This window comes from Vidua macroura, chromosome 4 (assembly GCF_024509145.1).
Source record: "Vidua macroura isolate BioBank_ID:100142 chromosome 4, ASM2450914v1, whole genome shotgun sequence".
NCBI lineage: Eukaryota > Metazoa > Chordata > Aves > Passeriformes > Viduidae > Vidua > Vidua macroura.
Window position 1 is genome coordinate 46350138 of NC_071574.1, and position 16706 is coordinate 46366843.

General features: G+C 34.8%; 1 protein-coding gene across 3 annotated transcripts in view; it reads right to left on the reverse strand.

Annotated features, from left to right (window-relative positions):
- Positions 1–16706, reverse strand: part of CEP135 (centrosomal protein 135) — a 36095-nt gene that overhangs the window by 9402 nt on the left and 9987 nt on the right. For all 3 annotated transcript variants that reach the window (XM_053976240.1, XM_053976239.1, XM_053976241.1), the window contains 15 exons: positions 16039–16167; positions 14688–14903; positions 14047–14112; positions 12914–13064; positions 11763–11956; positions 11150–11293; positions 10490–10633; positions 8078–8155; positions 7765–7916; positions 5909–6024; positions 5685–5839; positions 5168–5223; positions 4015–4183; positions 1991–2101; positions 111–296 (listed from right to left, as the gene is read on the reverse strand). In XM_053976240.1, the coding sequence (XP_053832215.1) occupies positions 111–296; positions 1991–2101; positions 4015–4183; positions 5168–5223; positions 5685–5839; positions 5909–6024; positions 7765–7916; positions 8078–8155; positions 10490–10633; positions 11150–11293; positions 11763–11956; positions 12914–13064; positions 14047–14112; positions 14688–14903; positions 16039–16167 (2067 nt within the window). The remainder of the gene's footprint in view (positions 1–110; positions 297–1990; positions 2102–4014; positions 4184–5167; positions 5224–5684; positions 5840–5908; positions 6025–7764; positions 7917–8077; positions 8156–10489; positions 10634–11149; positions 11294–11762; positions 11957–12913; positions 13065–14046; positions 14113–14687; positions 14904–16038; positions 16168–16706) is intronic.

A 16706-nucleotide genomic window follows, 5' to 3' on the forward strand; every position in this document is an offset into this window, starting at 1 on the left:
ACACAGAAATTATTTTCCATTAAGGTGTTAAAAATCGTACATTGACTTTATTAAAAACACTTGGATGTATCCCACTTTCCTAGATGGAATATCATTGCACAAGTTATTACCCCTTGAATCTCTTTTTCCAGCAATTCTACTCTCTCTCGAAGATGTCTTCGATCTGTATCTACTGAAAGGAGTTCCAGTCGTATGGAGCTGCTTTCTCCTTCAGCTTGATGAGCCTTCATTTCCCAGCCTTCAGCTTCTGTATGCAGCATCCGGAACTTCTCTAACAATTCTTGGTTTTCTTTTTCCTAATGAAACAGTAAATTGCTCTGCAATGATCAACATACCCTCAAGTTGTTTGATCTCGTTTCATGCCTATTCCTTACAATATCTCTTCTTTTTTTTTCCTCCAGAAAGCAGAACTTCCTTCATTTTCTTAATCCCACTATCTGGCAACTACTAAAATTCATCATCCCTTTTCCAAATCCAAATAACAAATAAATACAGTGATGGCATTCAGTTTTATTAAAATGCTTCCATTTTAATTTCCATACTTACACTTAGAAGTTGTTAATGAGTTTTAAGGCTCCCAGGAGACGGGTTATTTTGCACCTCTCTGCATTGTCAAGTGTCATGTTACTGAGATGCACTGCGTGCTGCCCTTTCCAAGAAATTCCGTTTTAGTTACCACACCCTTATAAATATTTGTATTCCAGCAGTGCCTCAAACAATGGTAATATGAGCATATATGCCTAAGGAATCTATCACAGAGGTACAAAAATGCAAGCTTTGGTGCTCACCATTTGTGCAGTGATAGAACAAATGTTGCTTGTGAATTTTACTCTGGCCAAGTGTGTATTATAAGGCAGGGATAAATTTTTCTTATTTACCTCCATTCCCTGCTCACATAATGTGCAGTGGGATATGCACATTGGTAGTACAAATCAGAATTATCTAATGAGAAAGGCAACTGTTTCTGAAATTCTTTCTGTGTATCCTGAAGAACTTGGAAAGTGCAGATAGGATCAGGTGGAGCATTAGAAAATAGAAACTTGTGATTTAGCAAGTGAACACTGTGCAGAAAAGTAAATCCTTGTCTCCACAGGCATTATCGATATAATACTAGAAAAATCCCTGAAATCAAGAATTCATGATTGGTTGCTGGCTGTGTATTCTATAGCTTCCTGGTATCCAACTTGAATAACTGGATTACCATTTACCAAAGATGTAGTCACGTCTGTAGCTGAAATACTTAGAAGACATTGTAAAATTCTTAAAAAACAAACTTCAAATATTTTAGATTGATAGTTCTAAGCTAATCCACTACTGACCTTAACTTTTTCTCCATGCTTCAGTTTCTACTTGTAAAAAGTGGTTAATTTACATGCATTCCTCTAGACATGCAAGTCAGATCAAAACTTATTCTTCCTTTCAAAGTCACATAATCAATCTGCCAGTTCATGTTGTCTTGACCCAAATCCTGTTTGTTCCAAATTATTTTAACTCACGTACATCATGCTTTTGAATCAAGTATCAGGATAAAGGACATTTAACCAGAGCACTATTTTAACAGTACTATTTTTACAATTTTATGCTGAAGAACAGATAAATTTTTTTGTTTTCCAAAGGAGTAAAATAATTAAAATCATTGTATAAGCTGCTTGCTGCCTACAATCATGAAACAGTACCCATTATTTTACTGATTGCCTGGTCAAAACCCAAAAAGCAAAATAACATTCAAACATGACATGTTTGTCAATCTCCAGCATTATGGCAAACTGAAATATGATTGACAAAATTGTGATGTGCTAGAATTAATCAGTGCTTCAGATCTAACAAGGTGTTATATGAATCCCCCACTAGTAGCTTTAAACATTGCAGAGAAAATAAGGAAAAATAAAAGAAGGAAATGGGACCGGCAGGGAGAACAGCACCTTAACTATGCAATTCTTACTTTGCTTTACTGAATGCAGTAATGACTGCCTACAGATTATATTTTTACCTTTGAAGCTATCAAGTTCTCAAATCTGGAGACTTCAGTTATATAACTATGAACCCTGGTTTTCATTTCTTCTTTTTCACGTATTGCATCTTCAAGCTCGGTACTGATAGCCTAGAGAGATTGCATAAAGGCAAAATTGTGCTTTGCAGTAAATTAATCACTATATAATACTCTAACAGATTAAATCAAAGTAATTGTATATGCCCTAGATTTTTTTTTATTCTATTTACAAAGCTCTTCAGGATTTGTAGGGTTCAGAAATATTCCCTGCTACCTTAGATACACCAAACAGTTTCCTGGCAAGAATAATCACAAAAAACAATGACTATCCCACCAGTTCATAAAACATGCAGCTTCCCTGATGACACACCCTACTGATCTTTGGAAAATTTGACATACTGATGTTTGGGAGCTGGAATTTTTATAGCTTTAAGATTCACTATGCCTGAGTAAAGGAAAGTTTAAGATTAATAGAAAGCCAACTTTATAACAAAATAACATTTATTTTAAAGTATAATTGCAAGATTAAATAACTAAATGCACTACTAAGATCATATTTAAACATCAAAAATGCACCATAGAATTTGTTTGAGATATTTGAACTGCTAAATCTGTCCCTCTCAGGTTCAGCTCTCATCTCCTTCCAAGTCCTCTAGCCCAGAGAGCATGTATCTTTTTCTATCTCCACGATCAAATGTGGGGAAATAAAGGATGCTGCCTTATTTCTTCCCCTTCTGTTTTTTGTGTTATATTACTATTCATTAGCCTTTTTTACTGTATGCCTTATTTAACATATGATAAAATTAGTCTGTTTGTCTCTGTGATAGCCTTCCCAAACACTGGGAAAACTTTCATCATCACATTATGATAACATTCAATATTTCATCTTATTAGACACCTGTGAAGAGCAGGTCTAATTTCAATAGTACATCCACATATTTATATATTGCACTATATGTTTTGCAAGAACTGTTCACGGTCCTACATCACTTTCTTGAAACATGTTGCTATATTATACTTTGTGGCATCAGACTCAGCCGGGGTGACCGAGGGGAATTGAAATAAATGGTTTAGTTAAAAATGTCCTGATTGTTTTTAGTATTGGCACTTAGAGTGAATACAAACAAACATTTGTATCTCAGGATCAAAATTTTGAAAGGCATTTGAGTCTCAGGAGCTGCAATAGTTGTATTTGCTATAGAAGTTGAATGTAATGAGTTGCAACAAAATTCCAGGTTCCCTCTTAAGATAAATCTCACATACTCTCTACACAGACTTTCTAATGCTAAGCCCAATAAAAGATGCTACTTACCCTACAAAACACTGAACATTTTTGTTATATATTGTCCACAGAGACATTATGTACCACAGGGACATCCATGTCATGCTCTTGGAGCTGGGAGGCTTTTGGTCAGCAATAACCAGCTGCTGCATGAAACCAACTCATTATTCCTCCAACACTCTAATCTCCAAAACACCCTAATCTCAAATATGGCATACCTCACTCAATAAATCCAGTGCTTCATGGAAACTAGATGGATGAAATTAATGAATCACTTCTCCAGAACAAATTCAGATGTGCTACCAATCTCCCTCCTCTCCCTCTCACTTTCACCTGATAATCTGATGTCTGCTTTTGGAGTTTCTTTCTCAATAATCACTTCCACAGGTAATAAACCCCAGTTATTACCAATTGAGTACCAATTGCCAAGTGATATAACCAATTAACATAATTTCATTATATTATAAACAATAAAGTTTGAGATTTATTTTATTTAGATTTCTTTTTTTATCTGAGGAAGGGTTACCACACTGAAAGCTTGCCCATTTCTCCCTCACTGCATTGACTACACTTAAGTATCTGAAGTATTGCTTTTACAATTTCTGCCCAGTGATTTTCAACATCCCAGGGCTCAAGAAATTCCAGTAATGAAACACATCAATCAAAATTGAGGATGTAGCAGTTTTGATGCAAGCAAGCAATAAATGGTTTAATACATCAGTATCATGTACTGTCTTCATACCTGGTTTTCTCTGGCCATTGTAGCCAGGTCATCTTGCAGTCGCCTGTTTTCTTTCAGAGCCATTTCCTTTACTCTTCCCATTTCGGCAAGCTCTATCTGGGATGTATCAAGCTGGCGATGTAAGCTGGATATCTCCCGGTCTCTGTTGCTCAGCATGTCCTGCATCTGGCTATCAAGTGAAAACATTATTAATATTGTCCCTTCTTGTACTATACCACATACTGCTGAAAATAATCAGATAAAAATCTTGCTCTCTGAATGATGACAAACTGAGTCTAAATAAAACGTAAACTAAGTATGAAAAATGTCAATATGCTGAAAAAAGATGGATTTAATCTTCAGTTTTGAAGATATATCTGGTAAGATGTATCTTATTAGACAGAGAGAAATTACAGATACCTATGTTTATATGTCTTTGGTAGTGATTATGGTAACTGCATATTTTATAAGCCATAAAGGAAGAAGACAAATAATTTACACTTGAAGGACAATTATCAAAGGAGTAATGAAAAAATTAACCAAACAATTAGAAATATAAACATCCATAAACTTAAGTGAACTTTTGGATTTTTTTTTTGTCACATATAATTAATGTATCAATGTTGCAAATACTCAGTTTCATTGGTCTTCAAATATTTAAATATTGGTGTTTAAATTTTTGCTTTTAAGATGCTGTAGTTTAAAAAGTCACGCTTAAAAAGAGGAAAGAACGAAAGATCAGAGAAAGCCCAGCTAAAAACTACATAAATACATTTTAATTAAGACTGTAATGATATGTTAAGCTAGAAGAATTAGATTGCCAATGATTAAGAAGTCAGCTCTGAATCTTACCTGGGTCAATCTAATACCTAGAGGAGTGACAGGAAACTACTTCTTCACCAAGAGTTAGGAAACCTTACCAGTTTAGAGAAATTGATACAGACAAGCAATTGTTAATGATTGTTGTAACAGTTTCCTAGCAGCCTGCAATATAATTGCAGAGGAAGTGTCTTCCAAAGTTGAGTACATCTTTCTCAACACTGTACACTCCTCTACTTGACTCAAATGCAATTAACTCAATTTCATCAAAATAACTAAAATAGCCATCTACTTTCACTTTGAAACTACTACATAAAACAAAACCTCCAAAGAAGGCATCCTACTCTTAACTTACTCTGTTGAGGACTCCAGCTCAGAAAGAGTTAAACGTAAATGAGCAATTGTTTTCTCCTGTGAAAAAAAATCAAAAGTTGTATCAGGTATTATTATGTTGCAACATAAGAGGACGCTTCACATTAAAGAACTTTTAATGTAAACCATCATTTTAGTTCTTCACTAATAAGTAATTTCCAAGTTTCTTTTCTTTACTGTGAAAGGATTGTCTTGTCATTGAAACAGATTGAAGTCAGCTATAGATTTTGTCACCTCAGGCTAGTACTTTATATCTCAATAAATACCTCCACATGTAAAATGCAAACAAATGCTTCTTTATTTTCTTGGAGTATTTAGGGAATACAGGAACATTCATAATTAAGGTTCTATTGAGTTGGCAAATGACTCTGCATTGGGTCCAAGCACAGTGGTTATGTGCTCTGCACAGACTTTGTCATCAAGGCAAAACATCTCCCTAAAACATAACTGCTTTTAAAATCCCCAGGTGGAATGCAAAGTAGTACTTTTACTGGACATACCCTGTTAGCTAAGTTGTCATCTAAGCATGCAATTCTTTCTGTTTTTTCATCGACGGTTTCTTGAAGACTGTCCTTTTCTTTGTCCAAAACACTAATGGTACTTCTCAGCACACTGACTGCTTCTTCCTGTGAAGTGCTCCTCTGGTTTAACCTATCTAAAAACAAAAGAGTAAGTGCTTTCTATTTTAAAATCGGGAAATAAACACAAAAATAGTTACAGTTACCTATTATCTCTTTCAGCTTTGTAATTTCATCATGAGCTGTCAGCAGTTCATCCTTTTTGAGGGACAATCTGTGCTGTAAATCTTCAATAGACTTCTGGTATTGGTCATTTAAGAGCCTGAAAAATGAGTATACAGTTGAAAGAAGCTTGGAACTTATTCTGGGTCTTCAACGTCTGCTCTTAAGCTGCTTCAAGTGCTGGAACAGTTCCAGCATAACCTCCTGACAGGGCTGTATCACCAACCAGCAGCATGGAGTTGTGCCATACAACCATCCTCTCCCTTGAGGAGAGGGAGGACTTAAGGATTGCTGAGGCCAACACCACTTGGACTCCTGCTTCAGGTCCACCTAAACACCAATGCAAAATGGAGTAATGGAACCTTGGTGGAGCAACCACTTTAACCAGAAACATTCACCTCCTCTGATTTCTGTTACTCTTTATAATGCTACTTGTATCTTTTGACTCTTGCTTTATAAAGTTTTTGATATGGAGCTCATAGCAGTGATTATCAGCCCCACCATATTTTAAAAAATAGCCAAATTGACAGCTACAGTTTTGATCCTACTTTTAAAAAATAAAGAGCCTGAAAGATATTTGAAATCATCTACCTACACAGTTGTTTTTCTTGGAAAGAAATATCAAAGTGACTTAGTTGAAAAAAAATCAACAAAATTCCAAAGTAACTAAATGGATTATTTATGAAACAGGTAAAGAAAAAAATCCCTCTCAAATGGGATCCCACAAAAGCTAGAGAAGCTTTTCATTCTTAAAAAACCTCACTAATGCAGAATACAGCATGCCTCTCTATAAGGATTGCTGTTATCCACTTTGAAGTGAAACTTCAGCGAGGGGAAAAAGAAAGGGCAAGAGGCAAACACAGCATTTCCATCATGCATAAAATAAAATCAGATGCTAAAATAAATGTAGCCCTACTCTTCATCGTCTTCTTTTTGCAATATCAATGCTTTACATTGAAATTATAGGAACCTAATGAGGCTTTTTAATTTTCATGGTTGTTGTCACAATTTTACCAACAAATACACTAATTGTTTTACCAGGAGTCCTCTGTGCAATTGGGAGCATTAGATGAACTGCAAGGCCAGCTGCTCAGCAGTGTGGTTCTGCTCAGGTGGGGAATGGGGGATACCACACAGACTCTGGTTTCCCTTGTAAAACATCCAAAAGATGTCATCTACAGCTTTACCCATCCTGTAATGATCTGTTACATCAACGGCTCTCATTTCCATCCAAATTTATTCAATACTGTTTTCACTTTCTCTAAGCCTTTTTCTTGTTCTATGACATTTAGACACCTGATGGGAAAGCAAGTAAACTTGCTTTATTAAAGCAAGTTTAAAAAAGCACAATGACCTTACAAATACATGAGGATACTTGAATCCTCCAGCTCTAAGCAAGCTGGTCAAATCCCCACAGACTGTGTCTATGGATCATAAGATACCAGTTCTCAAAACTGTAGGTGCTACTGCTGCAGTTTGCAAAGGCATCTGTCTTCTTTTTAACAAACAGAGTTTGGGAATCCTTTTAGAAACTTTCAGTTCTGCTACTTTCATAAGCAGAAAATATGGTTATTGGAGGAAACAATTCTAGAATGAGCCATAAAAATTATCAGTATATTTGGTCACCAAGTAAGTCCAGAAGAAGCTTGCTATGAAAAGCTACCACAGCACTTTCCTTACTTACACCTACTTTTCTTCAACATACAAGCTGTACCAAGTGATTTTTAAAATATTTATAATTACAGTCTTTCCCAGGAACTCAACTCTGTTATACAGTTACAGAATAAACAGAATTATCCTAGCATCTGTAAAAGATCATCACATTTTGTATTAGACTTACTGAAGTGAGCAAATCTCAGCTTTAAATTGAGAAGAATCATCAGAAGTCTGGGCAAGTTTACTTGACTTCAGTTTTAACTCATTTTCCAAATAGTCTATTCTTTCTTTCAGGATAGAGACTGTAGTCCTTAGTTCACACTTTTCAATCTGAAGCTGCAAGTTAAAATAAATAACCAAACGTTAGTATTGCAGAAAGCTATCACAACTTGGCTTTTAAATAAATTAAAGTTGAAAACAGATATTAAAATTAATTTCTGGAACAGTCTATCCTATTTTAGAAATAATAAAAGCTTACTTCCTAAAAAAGCACTTACTCCTTGAATATTATTCTCCAATTCTGAAATATCATGCTGCAGCTTTGATTTTTCATGGTATGCTGCTTCTTGATGCATCTGAGAAATATAAAATTACATGTAACAAGATTTTTAGATTTAATCAGAGAAGTTTAAGTTTCATGTTTCAGAAAATACTGCTTTACATTCTTAGATGAATGACCAAATGCAAAGCTCTCTCTGTAAAACTACAGAACATTAGCTGAAAATACATTACTGTAGTTTAATATAACATCACTGTTTTGGGTTTGATTCTTGGTTTAGATTTTTTAAAATAGTATATTTATATTTGGTCCCAACTAAATTAATATTTGTGAGCTGTCGTAGTGTTTACTGAGCTACATGAGGTTGCATGCATGTATAACTTAGTGCCCTAAGACATTTTTAATAAATTTATTCAAATAATATTAATTACAACATGTAACGTACACTACAAAGCGAACTGGCTTTTCCCTAAATCTATGAAGAAACTTTTAAAGATTACTTATCTGTTCCCTGACTTCTGTGCATAACTGCAGTGAAACAAACTCTCAAACTTCCTAGAAATGCCTTAGATTAGTGTGTTTGTAAAGGTATTTCAAAGTGGCACACATATAAAACATTGGTAGCCACCTATTAGAAGAAAGGATGGAGCTGGAAACACATCTCTACTACTGCATGCACATGCTTTAAGCAAAGAGGTCAGATTTACTGCCACTGCATTCAGATACACAACAGGTCTTTATTTTTGTGGTAGTAAAATCAAACTATGGAAGCATTCATCATACAATCACTATTGACATACGTTGTCCTGGGATAAGTCCATTAAATTATTTTCAAAAAGTTGTAAAACATCATATTAATGACCAATACAGAAGGCAGGGAAACAAATTCCCTGAAATCACAGGCTCTTGACTACAACCATTAATGCACATTAATACCAGATATCACATGGTCATAGACTCATTTAAGTTGGAAAAGACCTCTAAGACATTAAGTCCATCTATTAACCCAGCACTGCCATATTCAACACTAAACCACGTCCCTGTGTGCCATATCCACATGCTTTTTGAACATTTGCAGGGTTGGTGATTCCACCACATTCCTGGGCTGCCTGTCAAGATCATAGTAACAGGAAAATCACTGCATTAATAAACATTTTTTAAAGGTCAGAAATACTGAAACTTGGATTAAATTTATGTTTCGTGGCTCAGTTATGTACCATTTAAAATATAATCTGCTAAAAAATGCAACAGCAACTAAAGATCAGCAAAAATGAAAAAAGCCCACATAGTCCCCAATTTGTAGGATAAGAACCATATGTGACTCTGACAGTGTGCTCCACCCCACCCCCTCTTTTTTTTTTTTTTGGTTAAGCAATAGTAACTAGTGGCCCTCCTGATAGCTGCATCCAGCTTCAGGAGGACTCTGTGGTGAGAGGTAACAGCACATAGCTAAGGGCTGTAAGTCTTGCTTGGCGGCAGCTGAGGGCTAGCTGAGCACGTGGCTACTGAAATACTGCTGGTATGCAAATAGGAGTCAATCATCCTAGTCCATGAATAGTGGACAGCCCACAGCCCACTGAGCTCTCCTGCATGGCAGCAGGCTGCACACCAGGATCTCCCTTTGAGCTGAGAAGATTCTGAAGGCTACTTGTTAAGGCAGAGAGAATCCTTATTGCATCTCATACTCAGCTAATGAGCTAGGAATGAGAGCACTGAAATGTTGAAATGTTAGCTAAGTGATATAAAGGATTGATTGCTATAATCCTTTAGACACAAACTCTTGACCAAGTATGGATCCAGCCACACTCCTCTGAGGAATCTGGAAGGCAAGAAGACCCTTCTGAACCTCATGACTCAATGGGAAGGTCTCCCTGACAGTTTTGTCTGACCTTGGCCTCTATGCAGCCAATACTCAAATGTATCTTACCATCAAATTTTGTTAAACCACCATTGCATCTACCATTGTATTTTTGAAACTCACTGCCTTAAGTGAACAAAATACATTGTTGCTTCTCTCTTGTGAGTGAAGTGCATGATTTCTTCCACAACAATGACACCCAGACATCTTCAAAGTAGTGCATATGCAAGAAGTATTCTGTGGCTGGGCCTCCACATCTAGGTCTCCCACACAAGGTGACGACACATTTGCCCTTAAATACTTTAAAGCATGTTCCCCTACCCTGCCTGGGACTGTGTTTACAGGAAAACTTGGTAATTCATAACAATAACAGTAACAATAACAATAATAGATATCTGATAATAATATCAAGTCATTGAGCTCTCAAGTGAGTTTGAAATCCAAAGTTATTGAAAAGGGGAACTGATAGGCAGCCAAAAACAAACACAGCATTATTGTATAACCCTTCCCTATATGTCACCTCAACATAAGCAATGAAGCTATAAAGCTCACCTTTAATTTTTCTCCAAGACTTTCTTTTTCTGCCATTAGTATTCTGAAGTCAGTCAGTGCAATGTCTCTTTCTTCTTCTATGTGACTTTGAGAAACAAAACTGTGTTTTGCTTCTCTTCTCATCCTGTTCAATTCACTCTGAGACTTTAAAAGATTACTGTTTGTTAGCATACATGGACTGCAATATAGTGTACACATGAACAAAATGCTATAATTACAGTAGAAGTCCCATTATAGTTTTATTTTTCTCTAGATAACTAAAATGTATTCCCTAAATCACTCAGTGGCATAATAACTTACACTGTCAAAATAATCATCATTCTTTTATTTTACTGCCCCAAGTATAGCCTAATTTCACTGTTCTCTTATCAGTTAACTACTCCTTTCTTGATCCTTTGCTGTATCTTTACACAAACTTCTCATGCATTCTACTGATTTTTTCCTGATGTTTATAATTTACAAAAGCCAGTACAATAACTTATAATAGCTTTCAAGTTAATAAACTAACTAGAATACATAATTTATTAACAAGTAATAAAAGTAGGTATGTATTTTATTAGTCTTGGTTGTATTCTACTAGGTTTTTCATTTTAAATAACCAACAATACAAGAAGCATTAATTGGTTATTTCAATGTTAACTACAAATAATTTCTTCTTACCTGCTCATAAAGAACTTTTAATCTATCTCTTTCTGCAGTCAATAATTTGACATTGGACTGAATTTCTATCATGTGTTTTTCAAATCTGTCTAACACAGACCGCAGCTCATCTCTTTCTCTGGTGATCGATTTAAGCTCTTCGCTCTGAAAAGTGATCAATAAATTTATGTTAAAATTTGCTAATTAAAATGTCTGAAAAATTAACACCAGAAAAGAACTCTTCCTGTTAGCAAAACATAAAAAATATATTCAAAATAATTTTAATCACAAGAAGAAGTCTGGCACTGGTGGTATAATCTAAAAAACGAGAACCAGCTATTATAAAGAAAAAGTAAAGGAGCTAGCAACAAGATTTCAGCCTTTTCCTGATTATTATCTAGTTCTATGTTGTTCAATAAACTGATCAATAAGTAATCAGTGTTACTGTAAAATGTGACAAGGAAAGAAAAAGGCAAGTTCATTGGAGTTTCTCTCAGTTGATTTTTTGCATCAAGAATGTAATTTAGAAAACTACTACAGTCATTTAATGCCACTGAATTTGAAAATATATTTGATGGCTTCTTAAATGTTTCTACAGTATTTTTTTCACTTATCTTGACAGCAAGAACTTTACCTTCTCTGCAGTCCTGCGGCTTGCGCTAGGCCTTAGCTTTACCATTTTCTGAAGATAGTCTAATTCTCGCTTATAGTAGTCTCTGTCATCTTCTAAGGTCTTTACAAATGCATCTAGACGAGATGGAGATTTGTCTCCTAGGGCAATACCATAGTCCAATCTGATTCTTTCAATTTCTAGGACAAGTTCTCGTTCTGGAAGAAAAAAAAAAAAAAAAAGAAGAAAGAAAAACAGCTCTACAGGGAAGTCATTAATTTCCTCAAAGACACTTCTATTTGGGATAGATTAACTTGCACCAACCATCCTGGCAGCAATCCTGCTGAACAGGATGGAAGAGTTCTAAAGGCTAAAGAAGGCTAAACACAAATGAGTAGCATAAGACCATCAGAGGCCTCACAGCACCTTGAGCTGTATCGACAGAGGGATGTGATTATTCCCCTTTATTTAGCACCCATGAGATTGCACTTAAAATACTGTTTTAAGGTTTGCCCCTCCTCCAACAAGAAAGATGTACATAAATTAAATCCAAGGCAAGCACTGCAAGATGGTCAGGGAGCAGAATACATGCTCTGTGGGGAACACCTAAGGGAACTGGGTTTATTCAGCTTGGAGAAGTGCTGAGAGCCACGGGCAGACTGACAGTACCATGAGGGACATAGAGATAATGTAGAGCAAGTTCCTTCACAGGTACATAGTAGGTAAATAAGGAAGAGTGGCAATTAATTGCTACAAGCAATTACAAACAATTGTAATATGGGGAGAATATTTTACTCTGACAACTGAAGAACATTAGAGATATTGTGGAATTTTCACCTCTGGAGGTTTTCAAAATCTAAATGGATAAATCTCTCAAGAAATGGAGTCCGAAGAGTTTTGGAAATTACTTTGTATTAAACTGCCACAGAACTAGGATAAGGATATCCTGTGGGATCACAGTAAAAAGCTGAACTTTCAGTTCTCACAAACACAATGAAAACATCTTTCTATGACAAGAGTTTTCACTTCAACTATGACTGGAGATCAATGGTCTTCTTTTAATTTATATATATTAAAAGTCTTTTAGTACTATTAACTGTATGTTAACTAGGTAGGTATTCTATTTCAAAAGTTATGGAAAAGTAGTTTCCAAGAATCTACATTTGATGATTTACCTTTTCTTTCTAAGTTCTCTGTTTTTTCTGTCAGCCTTTGCTTCTCTTGTTGAAGCTGGTTTAACAACAACTCAAGATTCTCTTTTTCATCTGTTTTCCCAAAGAGTTCTTCATTCAGTCTCTCATTCTCCTTATGACATGAGCACAACTCCTGAAGTAACAAGTATTATTATAAAAATTATAACTGCCAATAGAGACACTTGGGGGAAAAAAAAATTAACATTTTGATCAACTTTTAATATACAACACTGTTTACTTCGGTTGACCTGGATGCTTTATGCATTAACATTTATTGCAGGCCATCATTGTATTTATACTACATTTTATTAAGCCAAAATAAGCATTACTTTTTACATGGTTTGCAATCAGCAACAAGAAAAGCAGACCAACCAGTACAATAGTGGGATACAAACATGGGGAAAAAATTAAGGACTAAAGCAAGAAATAATTTTAAGGGCATTTGGTAACAGTGTTAGTGTTAAAGTGCATTACAATACAGCACCTCAGTCAATGCAACTCTGAAGCCAATTAAATGCTATTTGACACACCTTTCCTATAATCTGATGTCCTGAAAATTAAGTATTTTTGTATTGGCAAGTGCCCTAGATTGATTAAAAGAAAACACTGTACTCAGCTAATACACAAGTTGCCATCTATGCTAGGAAGTGTCTGGTCTTCAAAGAATTGATAATAGTGAAGTTTTTCATCTGGTGCCTATGCTTTCTTTCTGAGTGAGCCAAGTATTGGATAATTTTTCACATCCCAATTAAAAGATGAAATAGTTTCAAGACAATGAAAATCCTCTGGGATGTTTTAAGTCATTTGTGGTAAAAATGATTATGTCACCAGGAAATTATGACTTCAGATAGCAGAAATAAGGAAATGTACAATAAGGACATAGTCAAGCATACTGTCTACAGAAATTTCTTTCAGTTTATTTTTGCAACAATATGATGTAGCTTCTCTAGCTCTTTCATTTATTCATTAGTAATTTTTGCATCTAAGGTTCAGGGTATTAAAGAAGTTCTCTTGCTAATTGTTAAGTTGATTTCTTTTATAATAAATGAAACAATCACGTGGATGACAGCATGATAAAAAGGGTACAAAGAAGAACTGAAAATATTTTTACTTACTGATTTAAGCCTTGTTATTGTTTCTTGTAGATCCTGTATTTCACTGACTTTTCTTTCAATTTCTTTCTATCAACCAAAATTAACCTATATGTTAAGAGTTACATATTCAAAATGACAAAAATCCCTTTGTTACAAAAAAAAAAAAAAAAAAGGAAGCAGACTATTTTGGTAAGAAATTAAGTACAGTTAGTTCCTTGTAATAAAGTAGTAAAGCTCCTAGGAAGTGAAAGCATAAAAAAATTGTGGTAAAAACACCCACGCTCTTTTGGAGCACAATGATTAAATGAATCACTGCATGACTCCTCATAGGAAAAAACCCTCCAAACATATGTACTGCTGTTGCAAATATACATTACCTAGCAATAGCTTTAAGTACCTCAGCATTTTATTTCATACTAAGCTAATAAAAAAAAGACAGATTGTCCTTTAACTAAAATCATCTCAACCTAATACAGTAAAGAGACAAAATAGTTGTGATTAATCCACTTTAAGTGAGAAATTCTATGTAATGTTAAGAAAACTGGAAAAAAAAATCTTTTAATCTTCCTTTCACAAGCTAATAAGATTTTCATTGCAATTAGAAGATATAAAACCAAGTAAAATGGAGCAGATCCTTCACTCTGTGACACGTTAGCGATTACCTTTGCTTCTCCTATTTCCTTATCTGCAGTCTCAAGCACTATTTCTTTGTGTCTTTCCAACTGCTGTGCCAAGTGATCTATTTCATTCAGTTCTTGACAGAGTTCTTCATTTTTATTGCTTAAATCTACTACCTCACTGGTCACATTTTGTTTAGTGTCCAAGAGATCTTGAATGTGATTTTCAAGTTCTTTGTTTTTTTTCTGAAGATAATCAACCTGAAAGACATTTTTCATTAAAATATTAATATGCATTGTTAAGTTGGGTAGCAAAAGTTCCTCCCAATTTTCTGAAATACAGTATCTCTATATGCAAAGTAAAAAAGTGATATCCTGTTAAAAATGGCAAGATTTTCTATTTTTATAACTTAATGCTTATCAACCTGAAAAAGAAATACAATGTTATGAGCTCTCTCCTAGTCATGAATACTGCTTTCTAAAGACAACCATACATTTGTTGTCAAGTAAAAGTGGTATATTGGGACCAAGTCTAAGCAAATAGTCTCAATGGTGTAAAATCAGCTTCATGCAGCTCTGGGCTCACTCCCTGTACAATCAATTTGTATTCATCATGCCTTACTAATTCAGGATCACTGAGCACAGCTGTCCTGCTTCCAAGTCATAGCTCATTCTATATTTTTGCGGCACTGAACCTAAGCGAATAAACTCTTCAATGTGGCTCCCATGCCACATGATGCACAATCAGTACACAGAACATGTAACTCGCGTGAGAAAAACCTGAGAATTTATGGTACAAATCCAGAGATGGGCTTTATGTGATTTGTACTCCAGCTCATCTTTAAATTCACATTCAGAGACCACTACTGAACGCATGCTAATACACACAGTAAACACAAACACCTTTATCCTAAGCTTATCCTTTCCTTACAAGTTTATGTTGGAGTGAAGGTGGGGACCATTTGAAATCCATAAGGAAGATTCCCCACTCTCTCATGAGAATATCTACAGGGTTACCCCCTATCAAAATTACATATACCATTATTACTTTCTAAAACATAAATGACACGTATGCAATAATTTTCTAACTAAATAAAAGGATTTTCAAACTTGCTGGAAATGGTGTGTTATACAAAAATTTGCTGAATACTTTCAGATTAACATACTATGTACGGATGTGAGTTCATTGAATTTTTTACCTAAACCTTTCTGAAAGACTTTTAAAAGAGGAAATTAAATTTCCGTAGACAAGAAACACTGCCACTAAAAAAAAAAGGCAAGTTCCATTTACTGATTTTATATCTATAGTGATTTTTTGAAGAGCAAGAAGTTTTGTGGGTATTTTAAAAACGCTATATGTTTAGGTTTGACTAAACAATTGTATTAAATGGATTACCTGTGTATTCAAGTGGGAAATAAGCTTCTCATTACTTTTAGTTCTTGATTCCAGAGAGAGAACCTCATGAGAACGCCCACCATCCAATGCCAGCATTAAGCGCTCAATTTCTTTGTCTCTTATCTCAACCTTTGATGGACAAAAAAAATGCTCCAGTATCCTTATACACCTTTAATAAACCCTTCATTTAAATAAACACACACATAACATCCAGTAAAAGGTACACAACTAAAAATGCAATTTCTATCTTGTATCTTTTTTTATTTTTTAGATTTTCGGTTCTTCTGAAAAAATTGTATCTTTGAAAGAGAAATAAATGAATCAAACACAATTTGAAAGGAAAAAGTGAAACACTTCCTACTAGATTACATTCTTGAAGAAAACCAAACAATTTTAATTTGAAGTGAAGTTAATGAATGCTACAACTTAACTGAGACTAATACTTAAACTTAGGGAAAAAAACTAAGTAAGCTAACTCAGTGACTATTCCAGTCACTGGAAAAAAGGAAATATTGGAAGAGGAAAACCAAGATGTGAAGAAAAAAGAAAGACAACCGTCCACCAATCTCTAGATTTTGAAAGATGTAACGTATGAAAATTTGATGTAATTCCATTACTTAAAGATTGTACCTATCTTATCAATACACTCTCATTAAAACTTTGTAAAA